The sequence below is a fragment of the Corythoichthys intestinalis genome, chromosome 2, assembly GCF_030265065.1.
Source record: "Corythoichthys intestinalis isolate RoL2023-P3 chromosome 2, ASM3026506v1, whole genome shotgun sequence".
NCBI lineage: Eukaryota > Metazoa > Chordata > Actinopteri > Syngnathiformes > Syngnathidae > Corythoichthys > Corythoichthys intestinalis.
Window position 1 is genome coordinate 45855378 of NC_080396.1, and position 25791 is coordinate 45881168.

General features: G+C 41.2%; 1 protein-coding gene across 7 annotated transcripts in view; it reads left to right on the forward strand.

Annotated features, from left to right (window-relative positions):
- dmd (dystrophin) overlaps positions 1-25791 on the forward strand; it is a 283797-nt gene that overhangs the window by 107657 nt on the left and 150349 nt on the right. For all 7 annotated transcript variants that reach the window (XM_057829994.1, XM_057829988.1, XM_057829990.1 and 4 more), the window contains exons 10-14: positions 13567-13695; positions 14937-15032; positions 15106-15204; positions 23631-23812; positions 24055-24205. In XM_057829994.1, the coding sequence (XP_057685977.1) occupies positions 13567-13695; positions 14937-15032; positions 15106-15204; positions 23631-23812; positions 24055-24205 (657 nt within the window). The remainder of the gene's footprint in view (positions 1-13566; positions 13696-14936; positions 15033-15105; positions 15205-23630; positions 23813-24054; positions 24206-25791) is intronic.

Below are 25791 nucleotides of genomic sequence, written 5' to 3' on the forward strand. Positions count from 1 at the left end.
CTTGCTCTATGTTGAAAAAACCCAATAGGAAAGGCCTTTTTTAAAACTTCTTTCTGTCGCCACTAGTGGGCACTGTAGAGTTGATGCAAATGACCCCTACAAAAACCTTCAGGGTATGACTCTCAACAAACACGGAAAGTTTGGCGCAGATATGTTGCATATCTGCCGAGTTATGACTGTTCAAAATTTTTGGCGAGACAAATTGTTGACGGTCATTTTCACTTCCAGTTTGGACCTCTCCGCTTCAACGAAACCTCAATATTTTTCATCAGGGACCTGAACACATGTCTTGAGGCTCCCCTGAAACAGGTTTGAGGTCAATAGATTTTTTTCCCTTGGAGGAGGAGCCTGTCTCGTAAAGAAGGCCATTTCCTGTTTCCACTAGGGGGCGCCAGGCCTAATGGGTAATATTTCAATGCAGTCGTGTTCAGGCTGGGATATCTCATATACATGCTAGAAATGAAAAAGATTGAACGTTGTATCACCGAGTTTTTAATCATATTCTGAATTTGGTATTTTGCCCAAAAATGGCCGACTTTGGGACCACGCCCAGGTCAGACCCTTGAGTGAAAACTCACCATTTTGAAAACTTAAGATCTCATATGTCTCCTGAATAGTCTGACCAATTTTGAAGACGATCCAACTATTTTCTTCAGCGACAAGGTCTCAAATGTAAATCGATAAAATTTCACATTTGATCCAAAATTTCCGGCTTCCTGTTGGGTTTGGAATATGGGTGCAAGAGACTTTTTGGAGCAGTTTTACACAATGTATCGACTCACCAAATTTCATCATTCTACGTTGAAAAAACCTAATAGGACAGGCCTTTTTGAAAATTTCAAGGGGGCGCCACTGAGCGATTTTGTTAAATTTTTTTGTAGATTATCAAAATTTACGCAAAGTTGCATGTATGTGCAAATTTTGGTGAGTTTTCGTGCATGTTCAGGCCTCCAAACGTAAACTCCAACTGTGAACCGAAAAAATTTCACATTTGATCCAAAATATCCGATTTCCTGTCGGATTTGGAATATGGGTGCAAGAGGCTTTTTTGAACAGTTAGGCATAAGGTATCTACTCCCCAAATTTCATCGCTCTACGTTGAAAACCTGAGAGGAGAGGCCTTTTTGAAAATTTTAAGGGTCAAGGGGGCGCCACTGAGCCATTTTTTGAAATTTTTTCAAAACGACGCTAGATTATCAAATTTTACGCGAATCTGCACGTATGTGCAAATTTTGGTGACTTTTCGTGCATGTTCAGGCCTCCAAATTGGCCATTTTCATTTGCCATGAAGAAAGAAGAATAATAATAATAATAATAATAATAATCCTTTGCATTACAATAGGGCCTTCGCACGCCTAGTGCTCGGGCCCTAACTAGCCCTGCAAGCAGGACTGAACGGGCCCTCGCGTATGGCGCAACTCGGACGTCAAACAAAGTCGAAGGGCAGGCAGGTCGGGGCGGTGGCAGTCGACAACAGACAGATATCCAGGCAGATATATTGCATGTCTGAATGTTCAGAATTAGTGGGGAGAGAAAATGGCGACGGTCATTATGACTTTCCTATGGGACCCCTCTGCTTTAACAAAACAAAATTGTTTATTAGGCACTTGAACACGGTCATTATGACTTTCCTTTTGGACCCCTCTGCTTTAACGAAACAAAATTGTTGATCAGGCACCTGAACACATGTCTTAAGGCTCCGCTGATTCAGGTTTGAGGTCAATTGATTTTTGACCCTGAGAAGCAGGAGCCTTTCTATTTAATTAAAAGTGTGTTTCCTGTTCCCACTAGGGGGCGCCAGGCGTAATGAGTAATATTTCAATAAAGTCATGTGCAGGCTGAAATACTTCACATTCATGCCAAATATGAAAAAGATTGCACCTTCAATCAGGAAGTTATTACCGTATTTTTCGGACTACAAGTCGCACCTGAGTATAAGTCGCACAAGCCAGAAAATGCCCAACAAAGAGAAAAAAAACATATATAAGTCTTACCGGAGTATAAGTCGCAATTTTGGGGGAAATTTACTTGATAAAATCCAACACATAGAACAGATATGTCATCTTGAAAGGCAGTTTAATATAAAAATACAATAGAGAACAACATGCTGAATAAATCTACAGTGTACAGTGCATAAACAACGAAATGCGAATATACTGTCCTCACCAGGACGCTACCGCTCGGTCCTGGCTATATACAGCGAACTCCAAAAAGACAATGCTGGACGTCCGCATAATTTGTTGAATCAATTTGGTCCTCGATAGCAAACAGGTTCACATCAACGTAAATAAATGATAATTAGGTACTATTGCAGCAATAACATAACAGATTAGCATGCGTTCGCTAGCATTAGCACACCATTCAAACAACCACACAACTGGCTGTAAGTGTCCGCTCGCGGGTGGAAAACACACAACAACAACAGAATAGATGATACACGCAGGCGTTGCCTCTGTAGAGATATTTTAAAAGCATAAACAATGAACGTAGCTTCGCAGCCGTCTTTCCCTCTCGCTAACTCGCCCACTCACTCACTCACTCACTCACTCACTCACTCACTCACTCACTCACTCACTCACTCACTCACTCACTCACTCACTCACTCACTCACTCACTCACTCACTCACTCACTCACTCACTCACTCACTCACTCACTCACTCACTCACTCAAAGCTACGTAGCTGTCTGTCTTCTTCTGGTGTGCGAGCGCTCTTCTTCACGTAAACAAGTGCGAGTGCGCTCCCAGGTGGGCGTGAAAGCGCCACAAACTAAATGCATCCATTTCAATTTAAAAAAGTCAATTATACAATTGAACATACATTGCCAAAGGCAGAACGCGAACGTGGCCATAGCTATTAAGAGTTATTCAGATAACTATAGCATGCTAACAAGTTTACAAAACCATTAGTCCAAAACACCAAAATAACATGGGAAATTTTATCATAATGTGTTAATAATTTCACACATAAGTCGCTGCTGAGTATAAGTCGCACCCCAAAGCAAAATATGAAAAAAACCGCGACTTATAGTCATTTACTGAATTGTATTGTCAAAAATAAGACACATTTGCTCCCCTGGCCAGGAAAGGGCCGTGAATGAAATGTCACCATTTTGATAACCTAACATCTCATATGTGTCAATAATAGTCTGACCAATTTTGAGGAGCATTCAACTTACTGCCTCGGCGTAATGGTGTCAAACGTGCATGCTGGTTTTAGACAAAAATGCCATGTTGTGCAAGATTCAATCCCTAATACCCGATTTCCTGTTGGGTTTGGAATATGGGTGCAAGAGACTTTTTGGAGCAGTTTTGCACAACGTATCCACTCCCCAAATTTCATCACTCTACGTCGAAAAAAACTAATAGGACAGGCCTTTTTTAAAAATTGAAGGGGGCGCCACTGAGCCATTTTATTACATCTTTTGGCAATGTTGCTAAATTCATGAAATTTACATGAAGCCGCATGTATGTGCAAATTTAGGTGAGTTTTCGAGCATGTTCAGACCTGGAAATTGGCCATTTTGTGACAAAATGCCGAGGGTCTTTTCACTTTCCTGTTTGGGTACTGCTACATCAACGAAAACTCAATATTTTTCATCATATACCTAAAGACATGTCTTAAGGCTCCCCTGATGCAGGTTTGAGGTCAATTGATGTTTTTCACCAGGAGGAGGAGCCTTTCTCGTAAAAATGGGTGTTTCCTCTTCCCACAAGGGGGCGCCAGGCCTAATGGAAAATATTTCAATGCAGTCGTGTTCAGGTTAAGACACCTTACACGCATGCCAAATATGAAAAAGATTGGACCTTGTATCAGGAAGTTATTAATCATTTACTGAAATTGGCGCGTTGCCAAAAAAACACCCGACTTTGGTACCCCGCCCAGGTTAGGCCCATGGACGAAAACTCACCATTTTCACAACTTAATATCTCATATGTCTCATGAAGACGTACACCAATTTTGAGGAAGATCCAACGTACTGGCTCGGCGCAATGGTCTGAAACGTGCATGCTGGTTTTCGCCCAAAATGCTATGTTTTTCAACATTCAATCCAAAATATCCGATTTCCTGTTGGGTTTGGAATATGGGTGCTGCAGACTTTTTGAAGCGTCTCTGGACAACGTATCCACTCCCCAAATTTCATCGCTCTACGTTGAAAAACATCAAAGCAAAGGGCATTTTTAAAAATTCAAGGGGGCGCCACTGAGCCATTTTTTTACATTTTTTTGTAACGTTGCAAGATTATCGAAATCCACACAAAGCCGCATGTATGTGCAAAATTTGGTGAGTTTTCGTGCATGTCCAGGCCTCCAAATGTAAACTGTACTAGAAATGGACAGAAATTTCACATTTGATCCAAAATACCCGATTTTCTGTTGGATTTGGAATATGGGTGCAAGAGGCTTTTTTGAGCAGTTAGGCATAAGGTATCTACTCCCCAAATTTCATTGCTCTACGTTGAAAAAACCCAACAGGAAAGGCCTTTTTTAAAACTTCTTTCTGTCGCCACTAGTTGGCACTGTAGAGTTGATGCAAATGACCCCTACAAGAACCTTCAGGGTATGACTCTCAACAAACACGGAAAGTTTGGCGCAGATATGTTGCATATCTGCCGAGTTATGACTGTTCAAAGTTTTTGGCGAGACAAATTGTTGACGGTCATTTTCACTTCCAGTTTGGACCTCTCCGCTTCAACGAAACCTCAATATTTTTCATCAGGCACCTGAACACATGTCTTGAGGCTCCCCTGAAACAGGTTTGAGGTCAATAGATTTTTTTCCCTTGGAGGAGGAGCCTGTCTCGTAAAGAAGGCCATTTCCTGTTTCCACTAGGGGCGCCAGGCCTAATGGGTAATATTTCAATGCAGTCGTGTTCAGGCTGGGATATCTCATAAACATGCTAAAAATGAAAAAGATTGAACGTTGGATCACGGAGTTTTTAATCATTTTCTGAATTTGGTATTTTGCCTAAAAATGGCCGACTTTGGGACCACGCCCAGGCCAGACCCTTGAATGAAAACACACCATTTTGAAAACTTAAGATCTCATAGGTCTCCTGAATAGTCTGACCAATTTTGAAGACGATCCAACTTTATCCTTCAGCGACAAGGTCTCAAATGTAAATCGATAAAATTTCGCATTTGACCCAAAATTTCCAGCTTCCTGTTGGGTTTGGAATATGGGGGCAAGAGACTTTTTGGAGCAGTTTTGTACAATGTATCGACTCACTAAATTTCATTGTTCTACGTTGAAAAAACCTAATAGGAGAGGCCTTTTTGAAAATTTCAAGGGGGCGCCACTGAGCCATTTTGTTAAATTTTTTTGTAGATTATCAAAATTTACGCAAAGTTGAATGTATGTGCAAATTTTGGTGAGTTTTCGTGCATGTTCAAGCCTCCAAACGTAAACTCCAACTGTGAACCGAAAAAATTTCACATTCGATCCAAAATACCCGATTTCCTGTTGGATTTGGAATATGGGTGCAAGAGGCTTTTTTGAACAGTTAGGCATAAGGTATCTACTCCCCAAATTTCATTGCTCTACGTTGAAAACCTGAGAGGAGAGGCCTTTTTGAAAATTTTAAGGGTCAAGGGGGCGCCACTGAGCCATTTTTTGAAATTTTTTCAAAACGACGCAAGATTATCGAAATTTACGCGAATCTGCACGTATGTGCAAATTTTGGTGACTTTTCGTGCATGTTCAGGCCTCCAAATTGGCCATTTTCATTTGCCATGAAGAAAGAATAATAATAATAATAATAATAATAATAATAATCCTTTGCATTACAATAGGGCCTTCGCACGTCTAGTGCTCGGGCCCTAATAATAATAATAATAATAATAATAATAATAATAATAATCCTTTGCAAAACAATAGGGCCTTCGCACGCTTAGTGCTCGGGCCCTAATAATAATAATAACAGTTGTATTTTCTGTTTCAGAGCATTAAATGTATTGAATTGTATCGAAAATCGTACCAAACCATGACTTAACTGTATCGTTGTATCCCTTATACGTACATATATACATATATATATATATATATTTATATATATATATATTTTTTTTTTGCTAACAGAGTGGTATCGGAATGGTATCGATAAAAAGCGGTCTTAGTGTGGAGCCTAAGATCTTAGTTTTGGATGACTTTTCTCCCGAGTCCGCCAAAAGATGCTGATGCCTGTTTGATCCAGTTTTGTATCTCTCTGTCGATACCGCAATCATTAGAGAGGAAGCTGCCCAGATATTTAAACGAGTCCACTACTGCAAGTGGCTTATTGGAGATGGTGAAGGTTCGTGGAGGACATGGAGGAGTGGATGCCCATTGACATATAACCTCAGTCTTTGCCACATTAACAGAGAGGCTCAGTATACTATAGGCACTTGCAGCAGCTGAGAAAACAGCTTTCAGTGCTTTGGGTGTGTGGGCCACAACTGCACAGTCGTCTGCATACTTGGAGTTCGATGACTTGTTCTAATCTTATTTTTGTGACTGCTTGGAGCCTTCTGATGTTGAAGAGATTTCCATCAAGTCGGTAATCTATAGTAACACCACTGTTCTTCTCAATCCTCTCTTGGAGCAACTGTGTCACGCATAGAAGAAAGATGTTGAACAGAACCGGCTCTAGCACACAACCCTGGCGTACACCAGTCCGCACTTTGAAAGGTTTCGATCAATGGCCACTAATAGACACACGTGACATCATTAAAATAACAAATCAAGCTAAAACACAGTTTAAAGCTCACTTGCTAATGAACTAAAGGTTTACGTCTTATTTTTCTCATCTTCATTAATCACAGTCAGTAGTCCGAAAGGGACGTATGCCCAGGTCTCATTGGTATCACAAATCTGTGATGAAACCAACCAAACAAAAAATATGACATTTTAACAGTAAAACTAAATAAATACTTAATATTGTGCATTAAAGGAATACTTAAACGATTTTGGAGTTGAACATATCTCAATCAATTATTTTTTTTGGTGTTGCTACATCTAGTGGCTGATTATCAGTTCTTAAGATCATGGCTTTGTTCAGCATTTAAATGGCAGTGGATTGAGGTCACTTGGTACTTGGTAAAAGTGAAAGCATTTATGGTAAGCTAAGTAGTGATACTACCAGCTAAATGCCTATGAATATGAATTGTTTCTAGGTATTTTCTCTGTGACACTGGAAGTACTTCTGAGCTGACATATTGACTGATATCTCAAAGCGATAATTGTTCTTGGAGAGAGAGCTAGGAGGAGGCCGATCGGAAGTGCGATAGTCGATGAAATAAAAGCGTGAAGTATCTTTTTAAGTAATGTATCAAAGCGCTATACAAGTGTAGGAGCATTTTTACCATTTTCCTATCTACTATAGTTCTCATATAGGCACTAGTAGATAAAAATCAAATTTCCTTATAAGTGTGTTGTTCTTGTATCTGCTCCTGTAAGAACTTACAAAGCAGGTGTTGCAGATGTCAGTGTCAACTGAACAACCGTTTAGCTGTCTTGTTTGAATTCATTATGGAAGAGTTTGAGCTAGGACAAAGCTAATCAGAAATCTTGGTCATGAGTTAGAATGGAGGTGGTGACCCAGACACCCTCTCAGGTCCAACATTAGTCACCTCTGACCACACACAAACTCATAAATTAGTATGTGTTTCCTGGGAAAGAAGGAGTTGTTATCATGTAAAGCTGTGATTGATTCCATATTTAGTTTCCCTTTGTATACCCGTAAAGATTGAGTGTCTCAGGAGCATCGGAATATAAATGAACTGCAAATTGAGAAATAATCTCAGTATAGAGACGCCACCATGGTGTGAGGCCGAGATCAAATTTCCAATGGAAAATTAGATTCACAGCCTTGTGACCTTTACTGTTCAGTAATGCTGAGGTCAGTGTCCTCCTATCGCACCGAATCACGATGGGATTGAGAGCACTTCCTTGAAGTAATGGCTGGTAATATTATTACCGCTCAGTTTAATGGCTGCATCAGCCCTCCGTGCAATCTCTTGCAGAGGAAAAAAGGTGTCAACTCTGAGAGCCTGTATGGTGAATTAAGATCTCGAGTGCAGACATGAAAAGCCGGCGCAGACAATTTCCCGGAAAGGGAGGAGGAACAAAGAAAAAAAAATCAAGAGTTTCTATTATCTGTCCTCCCCCCTCATACAATGTGTCATCATCAGACCGAAGCTATCACAGCATCCCTGCATCAGCACCTGGGATGTGTGCTGGACCCTGACTTTAGATATTAAGGGTTATGAAACTGTTTAGTCAGGTTTTCGTTTTGCAACACCTTGATGCTTTTAGAGACAGTGCAAGTACCCTGACTTACGAGTTTTCCCGAAATGTGACCGATGATTAGGACAATTGCTCTGCTTGAACTTGCAAGCAAAAAATTAACATATGAGTGCTGTATGATGGCAATGAAGTAAATTCACTTTGAATTGCGGGTTGACAGATTGAAAAGAATTACTTTTTTAAAAATTGCTTGAAGCTATTTATTGCCAACCGTAGCCGAAGTACAGTATACTGTAAAAATAAAATTAAACAAGGAGAATTAGGCATCTTAAAAATATGGCAGTAGAACCATCTGATCCAGCTTGAAATAGCAATCAGAGACAAAGTGTGGCAAGTGAAGAGGAAAGACGGACAGCAGGCAACAATGTGTACAAGGTTAGTGAGGTGTGAGATTTAACTCCAGAGGTGCAAACAGAAACGTTGGGACGTTTAATATGCTCGTGGATTTTCTGACAACTTTGGTTGTTACATACAATAGTTATATAACTAAATCAATCTCGACATGAAACCTCTCGTCAATACAGCATTTTCAATTTTGTTAAGTATATGTACAGTAATAGACAAGCTGAAGAGAAGCATGGAAATCGTAATCTATGGAATTTAGAGCTGTAACGCTAGATTGTATTTCCTGTTCATTGTTTTTCGTGAAGAAAAGTATTGCTCGTGCCACACTACTTAGTCTCTACCACCTCGGCTGACACTGACAGCAATGCTACTGCGGCTGGCAAAAATGTCTGGCTAATGCTGTTGATAGCTATACACATTCGGTATGACCTGAAACATTCAGTAGTTTTGACAAGTACTGTTTATATTCATCTTGCCTTTGTCCCGTTTATGAGCCACTGTGATGAGTGATGTCTTGGTTTAAATTTTCTCTAAAGAAGTTTGAAATCCGATAGAATAGTCCATTGTATGAGAAGGAATGCAAACTCTTTTTGTTTTTTTAAAGCATTAGGATTAAGACTAAAAACATGGTAGAAAAATTTGGAATGAATTTCATTAACCATTTCTAGATATAGTACTAGTCCTTCTCAAAAAATTAGCATATTGTGATAAAGTTCCTTATTTTTTGTAATGTACTGATAAACATTAGACTTTCATTTATTTTAGATTCATTACACACAACTGAAGTAGTTCAAGCCTTTTATTGTTTTAATATTGATGATTTTGGCAAAAAAGTCAAGAAAAAACAAAATCCCTATCTCAAAAAATTAGTTAATTTTTCCTCCCACCAATACAAACAATTGTTTTTTAATACAAAAAAAGTCAACCTTCAATTAATTATATCAGCTATGCACTCAATACTTAGTCGGGAATCCTTTTGCAGAAATGACTGCTTCAATGCGGCGTGGCATGGAGGCAATCAGCCTGTGGCACTGCTGAGGTGTTATGGAGGCCCAGGATGTTTCGATAGCGGCCTTAAGCTCATCCACAGTGTTGGGTCTGGTGTCTCTCAACTTTGTCCTCACAATATCCCACAGATTCTCTATGGGGTTGAGGTCAGGAGAGTTGGCAGGCCAATTAAGCACAGTAATGCCATGGTCAGTAATCCATTTACCAGTGGTTTTGGCACTGTGAGCTGGTGCCAGGTCATGCAGAAAAATGAAATCTTCATCTCCATAAAGTTTTCAGTAGATAGAAGTACGAAGTGCTCCAAAATCTCCCGATAGCTAGCTGCATTGACCCTGCCCTTGATAAAACACAGTAGACCAACACCAGCAGCTGACATGGCACCCCAGACCATCACTGACTATGGGTACTTGACACTGGACTTCAGATATTTTGGCATTTCCTTCTCCCCAGTCTTCCTCCAAACTCTGGCACCTTGATTTATGAATGACATGCAAAATTTGCTTTCATCTAAAAAAAGAACGTTGGACCACTAAGCAACAGTCCAGTGCTGCTTCTCTGCAGCCCAGTTAGGCGCTTCTGCCACTGTTTCAGGTTCAAAAGTGGCTTGACCTGGGGAATGAGGCACCTGTAGCCCATTTCCAGCACATGCCTGTGCACGGTGGCTCTGGATGTTTCTACTCCAGACTCAGTCCACTGTTTCTGCAGGTCCCCCAAGGTCTGGAATCAGCCCTTCTCCACAATCTTTTTCAGGGTGCGGTCACCTCTTCTGGTTGTGCAGCGTTTCCTGCCACACTTTTTCCTTCCCACAGACTTCTCACTGAGGTGCCTTGATACAGCACTCTGGGAACAGCCTATTCGCTCAGAAATGTCTTTTTGTGTCTTAGCTTCCTGCTTGAGGGTGTCAATGATGGTCTTCTGGACAGCAGTCAGGTCGGCAGTCTTGCCCATGATTGCGGTTTTGAGTAATGAGCCAGTCTGGGAGTTTTTAAAAGCCTCAGGAATCTTTCGCAGGGATTTTGAGTTAATTCGTTGATTCAGATGATTAGGTTAGTAGCTTCTTTAGAGTACCTTTTCATGATATGCTAACTTTTTGAAATAGGGATTTTTGATTTTTCTTGACTTTTTTGCCAAAATCATCAATATTAAAACACTAAAAGGCTTGAACTACTTCAGTTGTGTGTAATGAGTCTAAAATATATGAAAGTCTAATGTTTATCAGTACATTAAAGAAAATAATGAACTTTATCACAATATGCTAATTTTATGAGAAGGACTAGTATAATCATCCACATGGGTTCTGACATTCATCTCCTATTATCATGGTATTGAAACACCCCCAAACTATGACTAGAAGTACGTGGACACATCCAGACTTATAACGTGAGTCCTCTTAAATCCTAATGCTGTCTTTTCAAACTAAAACCTCAAAAAGCCACATGAGGAGGCAAAACATATATGAAGAGCTAATCATGTAGTGTTGGCTGGAATTAGTTCAATTAAGCATAGCAAATTGCCTCCTGTCCCCAGCTTGTTATTAGCCAGCAGTGTAAGTGTATCATTATCTCAGCAATCTCTTGGCAAGACATTGAGTAAATGTAGATATGTTCATTCAGTGTCTCTAATTAGTGATGAAATAGAACTTGTTTGTGCTATTTTGCCTCCAACTTTCCACATAACAGTAACAGTCCAATAAAAGCTCACAATACAAATTTGATGACAGCTTGATTAGCATGTGCTATGAACTTACAAATGATCTCTGGTATAGCCTTCTGCATCTAAAGTAAATGACCAAAAACACTCAATGGCCTTAACTGTCAGAAAAATATGAGTTAATGTTATGTGAGGGGATACTTTTACATTCCATTAAACATTGGATGACTCAAATATGAGTGTTGATTTGTGTTACTCTGTTTGCTTCCTTTAATAGCCTTCAACTGGTTTGCTAATGACCTGTCATTAGCTTGCATTGCAAAACAAAATACAAAGGAGGGCACACAAATGGTACAGTGTGGACCAGAACTCTCAAATCAAAATAATTGTACACCCGCAGTCAAGAATTTTGAGACACTTTCTCATTCTACTGAATGCGGAAGTGTCTCAAAACCTTTGACAGCGATCATACTGTTACAACAGTTGTAGTCACAAACACTGGAATAGCTACAGCAGCTATGGCACGAAGTACAGTAATTGTGTCTGAGTTCTAAGGCACGATTGTATTTGAAAATATTCATGTTTTGATGGGTGAACAATTTTAAGGTGAAGAAACGAACAATCAAACAACAAAATTACAACATTTGTGACAAAATCCTGTATACAGAATGAATTTGATCCTTGCCTAAATAAATGATAATTACACACAGGAGGAAGTAAAAGACTGGGTTTTCAGAGTGATAAAAAAAGATCTGATAATGAACTAGCCAACCCAGAGGGTATGAGAAAGAGGATGGAGAGGAAAATGGGGGTGCTCAAAACTTGTGATGCCATCATTTACTTGTAGTATTTATTCATTTATTAGTACATCTTGTTAGAGACTGGACACAAAATTGTCGTAGAGTGTGTATCGGGTCTACACGAGAAACTCTGTAACACAAATTTAAAACCTGGTAACTCTTGGTGCACTACAAAGATTACCAGAAAAGCAATTTTGTGCATGCAGTCAAATGCACTGGGAGAAACCAGGCAACTGCTGAGCAATCCGACCCGTAGAACAAACGTTTCAGGTCGAGAATCGGCGGCCTCCCTGCACCTCAAAGAAAACCAGCACTCTTTTTAGAAAGCCCGCCTGTCTCATCAGACCATAGGACATGGTTCCAGTAATCCATGTGCTTTGTTGACATGTCTTCAGCAAACTGTTTGCGGGCTTTCTTGTGTACCATCTTCAGATAGGGGTATAGAGGATTCCTCCTAGGGTGACAGCCATGCACAACAATTGGATATAGAGTGCGGCTTATGGTCTGAGCACTAACAGGCTGAACCCCCACCTCTTCAATCTCTGCAGCAATGCTGACAGCACTCCTGTAACGAGTTACATGACATTTTGGAGGGAAAATGACAAGCAGTACTCAATTTGGACATTTAAGGATGTACGTAGTTTCTAAGGGGTGTAATCACTTTTGTTGCCAGGGGTTTAGATATTAATTGCTATATTTTGAGTTAATTTGAGGGGAAAATAAATTAACTCTATCATATAAGCTGCACACAGACTGCTTTTCATTGTGTCATAGTGTCATTTTGTCAGTGTTGTCCCATGAAAAGATATACTTAAATAACTGCAGAAATGCGAGAGGTGTACTCACTTTTGTGATACACTGTACATTCCGGTCCACAAAGGCATACATTATTTAAGACACCCTTTGTTTTCTGAAATTTTAAAGAAAAGTTTATATGATATTTTGCAGTTTTTCTGGTACTACAAGTATAAACACTCGTCCTTTTCTGCCTAAAACACAAAGTTGAACCAGGCCTCATGCCTTCAAAAAGTGGGCTTTCATGTTCAAAGCAACCTGCTAAAAATATACAGAGCTCAAAATCTTCACTGATATTTCTGTACTTTATGGTTTAGCTTCATTCATAGAAAAAATCATTTTTTGAGAAAAAAAAGCTATATTTGTAGTAAGGAATACACATATCCCTATTGTCAGCTAAATTATTATTTATTGTCACTTTGCACAAGCAGTCAACATGAATTACAGAAACCACTTTCCTGATGTTTTATTTTCTGTTCATTTTCTCTTATAATTACCTTGACATTCAGATGGGAGCAGAGTTGATATTCACATCCGTTTTTCTTTTTTGTGTACTTTTCTTTGTCTTTTGTCTTCTGTCTTGCACCTCCCCTCCTTTCTAATGTGCTTTTTGTGTTGCGTGTCCTTCCACCTCTCTGCCTTTGCTGTCGTGTATTCTTCCAACTGTGCCCTCTGTCTGGCTCTCAGATCACGGTGAGTGTGGCTCAGGGCCGAGTACAGAGTCCCTCTCCTCAGCCTCGCTATAAAAGCTATGCCTACACCCAGGCGGCCTATGTCACATCTCCTGAGCAAAAGAGGAGGCGCTTTACTGATCAGGTCCGTGTCTCACCATGCTAACGCCTCATACTGAATGTCCATCTGTCTATGTTTTTATTTTGCTGTGTATCAATGTTCATCAAAGTCTATGTCGACATATTTTTGGTGTTTATGTTTGTTCAGATGTACTGTACAGCCACTCTACTGCTAGTAGTAGGCCCGATATGGTCAATGGGTTCTTTAAAGGATGAGCCTATCACTAAAACAATGGTATATTTACTGGGTAACAATCTAAGAGAATTATGTATGCTAATTTGCTCAGTATTTTATTGTTTTGTTTTTTTAAATGAAGAACTAAGAATTAACTAAACAGTAAATTTTCAATAGTTCAAAAAGTTATTTTTATGTTCATGGGAAGAGAGCGAAATAAGTGCATTTCTTAGCAGATGGATGTAATGTGCTGTAAAAGTAAAATAACTGCTACTACTTCCAGAAAATTGTGAATTATTAGCACCAAGTCATTTTTGTTGAGCAGTTTGAGCATTTAAAAATAAATAGATAACTTTTATATCACACCACGTTTGTTACAGCCTTTCTGTGCAATGGCAGGCTTGTGAATGATTGAAATAGCGAGTGGATTATGATGATTATTATGAATAATCATCTCATTCCCCTGGTGAATTTGTAAATTTGATCACGTACAAAGACATTTATCATCTCTAATGTTTAGGGTTATTTTGTTCCTCAGTCAAAATGTGTGGGAAATAAACGTTTTTAAAATGAAACATTTTACAAGATGAGAGGAGCTTAATTACGAAAGCAGTCAGAGCTGCAAATTTATCGTTTTGTTGCACAAAGCAGCTAGCGGATTTAGTTTCAACTAAGAAACAGACAGGATATGCATTAACCTTTTTTGTATTGTTTGGCAATCATAGTCAGTTGCATTAAGAGTTGCTGAAGACATGATTCCCATTTATCTGTTGCAAAAGGCATTTTATGGCATCTTCAGGTCATAGTTGATGAGCACTGATTTCTGCACAATCACCTAGATTCTTACTTTAAAGGAAAGTGTGTCTCATGCATGATGGGTAAGCTATTACTGTTAAAGTGCTCCCCTTACACTTTTAGTATTTCAGCTTAGCCCTAGCACCTGCCATTTCTGAGTGAAATACAATTTGTAATTCAAAATGTCTCTTTTCTCTTCCCTGTTGTGTCCCTGCTCTGTCTGCCCCTCTTTGATCATCCTACTGTATCCTCATCATTCCTGGCACCTTCTGCCACCTGCCTGCTTCACTCTCTAGTTTCTGAGTCCCAGCCAAGAGGAGCTGCAGCGAGGTCTCAGTCCTTTGCCCCCCGGCTCCACCAGTCTGGAGGGTTACCAAGCGGCTCTGGAGGAGGTATGCAAAATAAAGATGATAGGCCTACCTGTTGTTTCTTTTAATTGTCCCCCCCCCAACTTCGAATGTCAAGGTTCTGACATGGCTGCTATCAGCTGAAGATGGGCTCCAGTCCCAGCCCGCCATCTCAAACAATGTGGAGGAGGTCAAGGAGCAGTTCCACACACATGAGGTGAGCATATTGGAGATACAGTATTTACAAAAGTAGCAAGCAACCAGTGGTGGATGCTGGTCTTTCATTGAGGGAAATCTCAAAGTGTGCCCATCTGTGAGTGCTTTTTGACAGTGGAGGGGCCCAGTGGCACCTGTTTGGTAGGAACAGAAAGTGCAGAGTAATAGAAGTCAGTCTCCAATTGCAAGCAGCTACAAAAAAATAGAAATAGACACACAATTTTTCGCTAGTCGTTTTTAACAAAGAAAGTGCTGTTTGGATGATTAGTAGATGATAAGTCTCCAGTTCACCTCAGAACAACAGAATGCAAATTGAAAAGTGCTACCGCGGACGTTTTCAACAAAATATCGCTCATTTCGCTGTCAATCAAAAAGGGATTCAGCCTCAGACAATCATCACACATAAAGTGCGTAGTCCAGGCCAGCCGAGCCCCGCCCACTGCCCATGGACCCCCACAGACGCAGAGCATATTATTAGCGGGATAAACCCAGTCTTTATCCAATGACTTATCTTATTTTGCTGAAGTAACAATGTACTCTAAAGTCTGGAGACTCAGCGCACTCTTCACTGTCTAAAGGACTGTGAACCTGTGCATATGAATGAAAAGCAAGTCGCATCGTAACCAGTGATAAGAAGCTAATTCTGAACAAAAAATGAGCGTGTTGTAATATTATATTTAGTAAATGGCATGTACACACAACAGTATACATTTAATTACTTATTTTTTGACAGTTTAGGGGAAGTTGAGTTTCCCTTTGCAGTCTACGAGCAATCGCCACTGCAAGCAACTGAATAACAAAAACTCTTTCAGATTTCTATCTTTGTGTTTTGTTGATGTTGGATGAACATACTGTACATGCTGCATCTCTTTTGGTTCATTATTTAATAACCTCCATTACATCCATTCTGCTACCTGCTTACATATTTATTCCTGCTCAATATACGATAAACCTGTATAGCTGCCATAGGCGAAGTTTGACTTTTGGGGCAGGAGGGGCACAACATGTTGATGACTCGGAAACATAGTGTTGTAAGGCCGAGATGACGAGGCGGACTCAGCTGCGGAGGTTCAGGCAAAAATTTATTTTGAAAACACAAGTTCTTCCGCTGACATGCGGGGATGAGAAAAAGCACAAACAAAAAGCGCTCCAACGGAGGAATGAGTTAGGATGACTAGAGACAAAATAAGGTTTCAAACACGAAGCGCTCCAAACGAAGGTTAAGGCAAAAACAAAGCGCTCCAAAAGGAGGAAAATGTACAGAATAACTATGATGGCTATGGCGAGAGGCTGAAGTGACTAACTCTAGCTCTCTTGCTCGGTCTCTTTCGGAGCACACTGGGTCGAAAGTGGTCTTTAGTGCATCTATGAATGAGGACAAGTTGTGGCACGAACACGAATCACGCTCCCACTCAGCCATGGCCCAGGCTCGGGCCCGTCCCGACATGTGGGACACCATGAAGGCAATACGAGAACGGTCAGTCGTGAACTCATGGGGGGAATAGTCAAAGTGCATACCGCATTCCGTGACGAAAGCTTGGCTAGTACCTGGGTCCCCGCAGAATCGCGCTGGTGGCGCCAATCTTGGTCCTCTTCCAGGAACCAGGGAGGAAGAAGCAGGAGGGGTATTGGAAACTGAAGCTGGTTGTGCTGGGAGCAGCCGGGCTGTGAGCTCCATCAGCTGATTGTTCATTTGGACCAGCTGTGCAGCCATTGTGGCTTGAAAGTCCTCCTGGTGGGTGAGACGAGCCGATTGCTCTCTGATCGTGGCAAACAAATTGGGAGACTCCGCTGGGTCCATTTCTGGCAGAAGTGTTCTGTCAGGCCGAGATGACGAGGCGGACTCAGCTGCGGAGGTTCAGGCAAAAATTTATTTTGAAAACACAGGTTCTTCCGCTGACATGCGGGGATGAGAAAAAGCACAAACAAAAAGCGCTCCAACGGAGGAATGAGTTAGGATGACTAGAGACAAAATAAGGTTTCAAGCACAAAGCGCTCCAAACGGGAGGTAAGGCAAAAACATAAAGCGCTCCAAAAGGAGGACAATGTACAGAAATACTATGATGGCTATGGCGAGAGGCTGACGTGACTAACCTTACATGAAATACACTTCTGCACAAGACAAGGGGAACTAGGGCATTATATACACACACAAGGTAATGTGGAACAGGTGGAAACAATAGGTGATTAGCTGACAAGAGGAAGGGCAAGTACGCGACTATGAAGAGGGTGAAGCCTTCAAAATAAAACAGGAAGCGACGAGGCATGACAGAACCCCCCCCCCAACCCCCAGGACCGGCTGCCAGACGGTCCAGGCACGTCTGGGTGGTCCCTATGAAAGTCCCTGATCAAGGAGGGGTCCAGGATGAACCGTGAGGGAACCCATTGTCTTTCCTCCGGGCCGTAACCCTCCCAGTCTACCAGGTATTGGTGGCCACGACCTCGGGGTCGCACCGCCAGCAGCCTCTTGACCTGGTAGACAGGGCCGCCGTCGAGTTCCAGAGGAGGTGGAGGGACTGGCGTAGGTACCATGGAGCTCTCAACAACAGGCTTGACTTGGCTAACGTGGAAGGTGGGGTGGACCCTCAGGAAGCGTGGAAGACGTAGACGCACTGCTGCCGGGCCTACGACCTTCGAGATGGGATACGGACCCATGAAGCGGGGGGCCAACTTCCGGCAGGTGGCCCGGAGGGGAAGGTTTCTGGCACTTAGCCACACTCGTTGTCCCTCCTGGTAGGCAGGTGCTGGGCGTCGGTGGCGGTCTGCGGCCTTCTTCACTCGATCCCCTTGGCGGACGAGGACTTGGCGAGCTGCTTCCCAGATGCGTCTGCTACGGCGGACCAAAGCATGTGCGGACGGGACAGAAACCTCCCGCTCCTGTGGGGCAAACAAAGGCGGATCGTAGCCATGGACGCATTTGAAGGGTGACATACCTGTGGCGGAGGTGGGAAGCGTGTTGTGGGCAAATTCGACCCAGACCAGGTGGTTGCTCCATGTGGATGGGTTCTGGGATACCAGACACTGGAGGCCAGTCTCCAACTGTTGGTTGAGGCGCTCGGTCTGGCCGTTGGACTCCGGATGGTATCCTGACGTGAGGCTGGCCTTGGCTCCGATGAGACGGCAGAACTCCTTCCAAAAGCGTGACACAAACTGTGGCCCCCCGTCAGAGACGATGTCCCGGGGGAAGCCATGAATGCGGAAGATCTGTCGCATCATGATCCCTGCAGTGTCCTTAGGCAAGGCTGGCAGGGCTATGAAGTGGGCCATTTTCGAGAACCGGTCGACTACTGTCAGGATCGTGGTGTTTCCCTGAGAGACAGGGAGGCCCGTGACGAAGTCCAAAGATATCTCAGCCCAAGGTCTGGAGGGAATCGGGAGAGGTTGAAGGAGGCCCATGCGTGTTCTGGTTGACGTCTTGTGTTGGGCGCAGACCGAGCAAGCCCCGACGTACTCCCGGACCTCCGCCTCCATGCCTGGCCACCAGAACCTCCGGGAGATGGCGTGCATGGTGCGCCTGACTCCCGGGTGACAGGAAAGCGGCGTGGAGTGGGCCCATTGGATCACCCGGGGGCGTAGGTCAGCCGGGACAAATAGTCGGTTCTCAGGGCACCCCCGAGGTGTCCGGACCTCCCCTAATGCCTGCTTAACCTCCGTTTCTATTTGCCAAGTTACCGCCCCTACCACACAATTCAGTGGCAGGATGGGTTCAGGTTCCTTGGCTACAGGCTCGGGGTCGTAGAGGCGTGAGAGGGCGTCTGCTTTGATGTTCTGGGACCCCGGCCTGTAAGAGATTGAGAAGGAAAAACGGTCAAAAAACAGCGCCCACCTGGCCTGGCGAGAATTGAGTCGCTTAGCCGTCTTGAGATACTGTAGATTTCGATGATCTGTCCAAACTATGAAGGGTTGCTCCGCCCCCTCGAGCAAATGCCGCGACTCCTCCAGAGCGGTCTTGATGGAGAGTAGTTCAAGGTCTAACCTTACATGAAAGACACTTCTGCACAAGACAAGGGGAACTTATTTGACTTATATACACACACAAGGTAATGTGGAACAGGTGGAAACAATAGGTGATTAGCTGACAAGAGGAAGGGCAAGTACGCGACTATGAAGAGGGTGAAGCCTTCAAAATAAAACAGGAAGCGACGAGGCGTGACAAGTGTCAGCAATAAAATTAACTTACAAGAATATTTATATAATAAGTTGACAATGAGTGTTTTTTGTTTCCCATCATTCGTGAGGGGAATTTTAAACAGGCTGCTTAGAAAATACTTTTCGCCAAAATCCATTGAATATGGTACACCCGCCGGTGTTGTGCCAATGTAGTTACCCCAGTCAAAAATAGTTTCCCCTGGGCGGAGCCATATGGAGTATATTTAGTATTCAATCACCAAAAAGAAAAAAAAATGCGAATCCAAACATAAATTTTGAAACTCAAAAAACTAAAAAAAAAAAAAAAAAATGCATGTGAAAGCTATTTTTCTTTGATTTTTTTTTTTTTTTTTTTTTTGATTGAAGCAAATTTTGATTGAAGTAATGTTGATTTGTGTTTGGGCCACATTTTGGCTAGGAGGTTTTTGTCTTTATTATTCAATCAAAAAATACGTTGCTTCAAAAAAATATATATTTTCAAAAAGAAAAATCACTTCAATCAAAAAAAGAAAAATTTCAATCATTGAAAAAGTTTTTGAATGCGAAAAAACATTTGAGATTGAAAAATTTGCATTTGAACACATTTTTCATCGAAAAAGTTTTCTTTGATTGAAGCAATCCTTTTTGTGTTTGGGCCATATTATGGGAAGGACATTTGTGTCTAAATCATTCAATCCCCCAAAATTTGCTACAATAAAAAAATATATTTTCAATCTAAGAAAAAAAATCATTTGAAAAATAAAATTGCCCTCCCCTAATGTGTATATATATATATATTAGGGCTGTCAAACGATTAAAAATTTTAATCGAGTTAATTACAGCTTAAAAATTAATTAATCGTAATTAATCGCAATTCAAAACATCTATAAAATATGCCATATTTTTCTGTAAATTATTGTAGGAATGAAAAGACACAAGACGGATATATACATTCAACATACGGTACATAAGTACTGTATTTGTTTATTATAACCATAAATCAACAAGATGGTATTAACATTCTCTTAAAGCGATCCATGGATAGAAGGACTTGTAGTTCTTAAAGGATAAATGTTAGTACAAGTTATAGAAATTTTATATTAAAACGCCTCTTAATGTTTTCGTTTTATTAAAATTTGTTAAATTTTAAATCAAAAAATAAACTAGTAGCTCGCCATTGTTGATGTCATTACACCATGCTCACTCCCCAAACCCATAAAATCATTTGGACCCAAGCACCAGCAGAGGGCGCCAAATAACAAAAAACAAGTAACAAGCGGACATTACACTTCTGTCATTTTAACCTGAGCGGGCAATGTGCGTTAATTGCGTCAAAATATTTTAACGTGATTAATTAAAAAAATTTATTACCGCCTGTTAACGCGATAATTTTGACAGCCCTACTATATATATATATATATATATATATATATATATATATATATATATATATATATATATATATATATATATATGTACATATACATTTTGAAAATTCTATTAAAATCAAATGACCGTCTAAGGTGCTAGTCACCTGATCTGTTCGAAAAATAATTTTGACCCATTATAAATTTTTTTTGTTTTTTGTTCATTTCATTCATTTTTGTTACAGTTTTATTGCTTTACAACTTTTATACAGTGGGGAGAACAAGTATTTGATACACTGCCAATGGGAAAACCCATTGGCAGTGTATCAAATACTTGTTCTCCCCACTGTATATACTAGTCTATAGGAAAGTCAGTTACATGCAGTGACACTTTCGGCCACCACGGGGGCCTTGCCCCCCTGTTCCCCCCTTAAAATTCGCTTATAATAGCTGCTGATCATCCAATCAAACCAAAAATGGTGCTTTGAGGGGGTTTAAATTGATTTTTGACATTTCCATAAATTTCCACCAGAAAAGTCTGTTTTTGACCTTGAGTTCAAAACAAATTAAACAAAGAATTCAAAGTACCACTGTATAAACCAGCATAATGTATTGTATAAGGGTTTTAATGTGTTCAGAATTTGTTTGTTTTATTTGCTGTATTGACTTTTTAGCTCGATGCATTTTTTTTCTCAGTTTCATTGTATAATACTTTCCTGCCTTTTATGTACCATCAACTATCTTTTTCTTCTTTTGTAAAGCACTTTGGGGATTTCTCAGGTTATTGTAAGAGGCTATATAAATAAATTTGATTGGATTGGATTTTTCGAATAAACAATTATTAGCTAAGAAAAAATGTACAGTGAAAAACAGAACAGCCAAACTATGGGAAAAAAACTGGGACTCATAGTCCGGAAAATAAGCCACTCAAAACATAGTCTCATATATGGTCCCATCCTTCTTAAGGGTTGTCATCCTTGCTGCCTCTCTGCTATCTATATTCTTGACAGGCCAGCCTCTTGCATCCACTAAGCCTTCTTAATAGCAACATACAGTGGAGCAAATAAGTATTTAGTGAACCACTAATTGTGCAGGTTCTCCCACTTGAAAATATTAGAGAGGCCTGTAATTGTCAACATGGGTAAACCTCAACCATGAGAGACAGAATGTGGAAAAAAACAGAAAATCACATTGTTTAATTTTTAAAGAATTTATTTGCAAATCATGGTGGAAAATAAGTATTTGGTCAATACCAAAAGTTCATCTCAATACTTTGTTATGTACACTGTTGTATGCAATAACGGAGGCCAAACGTTTTCTGTAACTCTTCACAAGCTTTTCACACACTGTTGCTGGTATTTTGGCCCATTCCTCCATGCAGATCTCCTCTAGAGCAGTGATGTTTTGCGGCTGTCATTGGGCAACACGGACTTTCAACTCCCTCCACAGATTTTCTACAGGGTTGAGATCTGGAGACTGGCTAGGCCACTCCAGGACCTTGAAATGCTTCTTACGAAGCCACTCCTTTGTTGCCCTGGCTGTGTGTTTGGGATCATTGTCATGCTGAAAGGCCCAGTCACGTCTCATCTTCAATGCCCTTGCTGACGGAAGGAGATTTTCACTCAAAATCTCTCGATACATGGCCCCATTCATTCTTTCCTTTACACAGATCGGTCGTCCTGGTCCCTTTGCAGAAAAACAGCCCCAAAGCATGATGATTCCACCCCCATGCATCACAGTGGGTATGGTGTTCTTCGGATGCAATTCAGTATTCTTTCTCCTCCAAACACGAGAACCTGTGTTTCTACCAAAAGTTCTATTTTGGTTTCATCTGACCATAACACGTTCTCCTAGTCCTCTTCTGGATCATCCAAATGCTCTCTAGCGAACTGCAGACGGGCCTGGATGTGTACTTTTTTTCAGCAGAAGGACACGTCTGGCAGTGCAGGATTTGAGTCCCTGGCGGTGCATTGTGTTACTGATCGTAGGCTTTGTTACTGTGGTCCCAGCTCTTTGTAGGTCATTCACTAGGTCCCCTCAGTGTGGTTCTGGGATTTTTGCTCACTGTTCTTGTTTTCATTTTGACGCCACGGGGTGAGATCTTGCATGGAGCCCCAGATCGAGGGAGATTATCAGTGGTCTTGTATGTCTTCCATTTTCTAATAATTGCTCCCACAGTTGATTTCTTTACACCAAGCGTTTTACCTATTGCAGATTCAGTCTTCCCAGCCTGGTGCAGGTCTACAATTTTGTCTCTGGTGTCCTTCGACAGCTCTTTGGTCTTTGCCATAGTGGAGTTTGGAGACTGACTGAGGTTGTGGACCGGTGTCTTTTATACTGGTAATGAGTTAAAACAGGTGCCATTTATACAGGTAACGAGTGGCGCCTCGTTAGACCTCGTTAGAAGACGTTAGACCTCTTTGACAGCCAGAAATCTTGTTTGTTTGTAGGTGACCAAATACTTATTTTCCACCATGATTTGCAAATAAATTCTTTAAAAATCAAACAATTTGATTATCTGGGTTTTTTTCCACATTCTGTTTCTCATGGTTGAGGTTTACCCATGTTGACAATTACAGGCCTCTCTAATATTTTCAAGTGGGATAACTTGCACAATTAGTGGTTGACCAAATACTTATTTGCCCCACTGTACATACAGTAGGAATTGGTTAGCTTTTAAAACAAAAATATTGACACTCTCTAGATTCAATGAGCGTTTACAATTCAGTTGTCTGAAGATCATATACTGTACAACTTAAGTGCTTCAAAATGAGACAGTTAATGCATTACGAGAGCACTGAAAACAAATAGAGTCAGGTCATTTAGTGTGAAGTTCTAGGAGCGCTTCTATCAGTTAATTAGCTCTCATGAGGGGAACTTATCTGCAATGGTGAAGCCTTTTTTTTTTTTTTTTTGCCCATCGTCTTCACAGGGCTACATGGTAGAGCTCACTGCGCATCAGGGCAACGTGGGGCGTGTTCTCCGGGCTGGCGCTACCCTACTGGCTGAGGGGAACCTGAGCGAGGAGGAGGACACCGAAGTGAGGGAGCAGATGAACCTGTTGAACTCTCGATGGGAGCACCTCAGGGTGGCCAGCATGGAGAGACAAAGCAGGTACTCACATCGTCTCTTGCAATTTTCCTCTTAAACGTGCCTTGTTTTTTGTTATGGGCAGTTCGATGAGAAAGTGGTGAGCACATCTGTAAGTAAAAATGAATACATAAACATCAAGTCAATAAGTTAGTTTTGTACTTATAGATTTTTTTTTTAAATACATAAAAATGTAAAACTAAGTACAAGCTGTGTTTTTGCCACCTATGATACAGTAACTGGTAATTACTTGCCATACTTCCCAGACTCCACCATGTTCTAATGGATCTGCAGCACAAGCAGCTGCAACAGCTCACAGACTGGTTGGACGTAACAGAGGCACGGATAAAGCAAATGGAGGCTCGGCCGCTTGGTCCTGACTTGGAGGACGTTAAGCACCAAGTGGAAGAGCACAAGGTGGTAACCTTCTTCAAGTTACTTTCTTTCCTACCTGTTACGTGGCGTGGGCACAATAACGAGAAAAAAAAAAAAAAATGACATGAAGGCCCTGAGAGCGGGTAAGGTAAAGGAAAAAAAAACAAAACAGATTTATTATAAACAAAAGTCAAAATGTGCAAAAGTACTTAATTACAGAAAAAAAATGATAACATAGGCTAAGTCTAACAAAAACATAACTGAACTAAAGGGATTAGCAGCAGCAGGCTGGACCCACTGGTCGTCCTCAGGCTGGCCGGCCAGTCTTTTGTATCAGGCTGATGATCATCAGGCCCAGCTGGGCGATCTCGGTGGAGAAAATGAGGGAGACTGACAACAAAGAGAAAAACTACAGCCTTGTACCGTAACATAACCGATTTTTATTTTTATTTTTTTGTTAGGTATACATATACACGCAATCCAACACTAGAGCTCCAACAATATACTGTTACCAGAGAATGCAATATCTGTATTCTTTGTGTGTGAATGCGGAATTCTGAACTGAAATACTGTGGAATTTATTAAATTGTTAAAATGTAAAATGAGACAATTTCGGTATACCATCCAAACAATACAGTGTGCAGAGAAAAATAGAAAAAAATCAAAAGAAACACACGGGAAAATGGAAAGGATGGAAGGATGATGTACAGTAAATAAATTACGCATTCTCTGAATGACTGAATAGGATTGAAGTTGGAATGATTTGAATCGGTTGAGAAACTTTGGAAACAGAATGTATCATGTATCACGAAAGTGAGTACACCCCTCGCATTTCTGCAGATATTTAAGTATATCTTTTCATTGGACAACACTGACAAAATGACACTTTGACATAATGAAAAGTAGCCAGTGTGCAGCTTATATAATGGTGTTAATTTATTTTCCCCTCAAAATAACTCACAATATAGGCATTAATATCTAAACCCCTGGCAACAAAAGTGAGTACACTCCATAGAAACTATGTACATCCCTAAATGTCCAAATTGAGTTGTGCTTGTCATTTTCCCTCCAAAATGTCATGTGACTCGTTGCAGGAGTGCTGTCAGCATTGCTGCAGAGATTGAAAAGATGGGGGTTCAGCCTGTTAGTGCTCAGACCATACGCCGCACTCTACATCAAATTGGTGTGCATGGCTGTCACCCCAGAAGGAAGCCTCTTCTGAAGACGCAAACAGTTTGCTGAAGACATGTCCACAAAGCACATGGATTACTGAAGACGCAAACAGTTTGCTGAAGACATGTCAACGAAGCACATGGATTACTGGGACCATGTCCTATGGTCTGATGAGACGGGCAGGCTTTCTTGTGTACCGTCTTCATAAGAGGCTTCCTCCTGGGGTGACAGCCATGCACACCAATTTGATGTAGAGTGCGGCGTATGGTCTGAGCACTAACAGGCTGACCCCCCACCTCTTCAATCTCTGCAGCAATGCTGACAGCACTTCTGTAACGAGTCACATGACATTTTGGAGGGAAAATGACAAGCAGTACTCAATTTGGACATTTAGGGATGTACGTAGTTTCTATGGGGTGTACTCACTTTTGTTGCCAGGGGTTTAGATATGAATG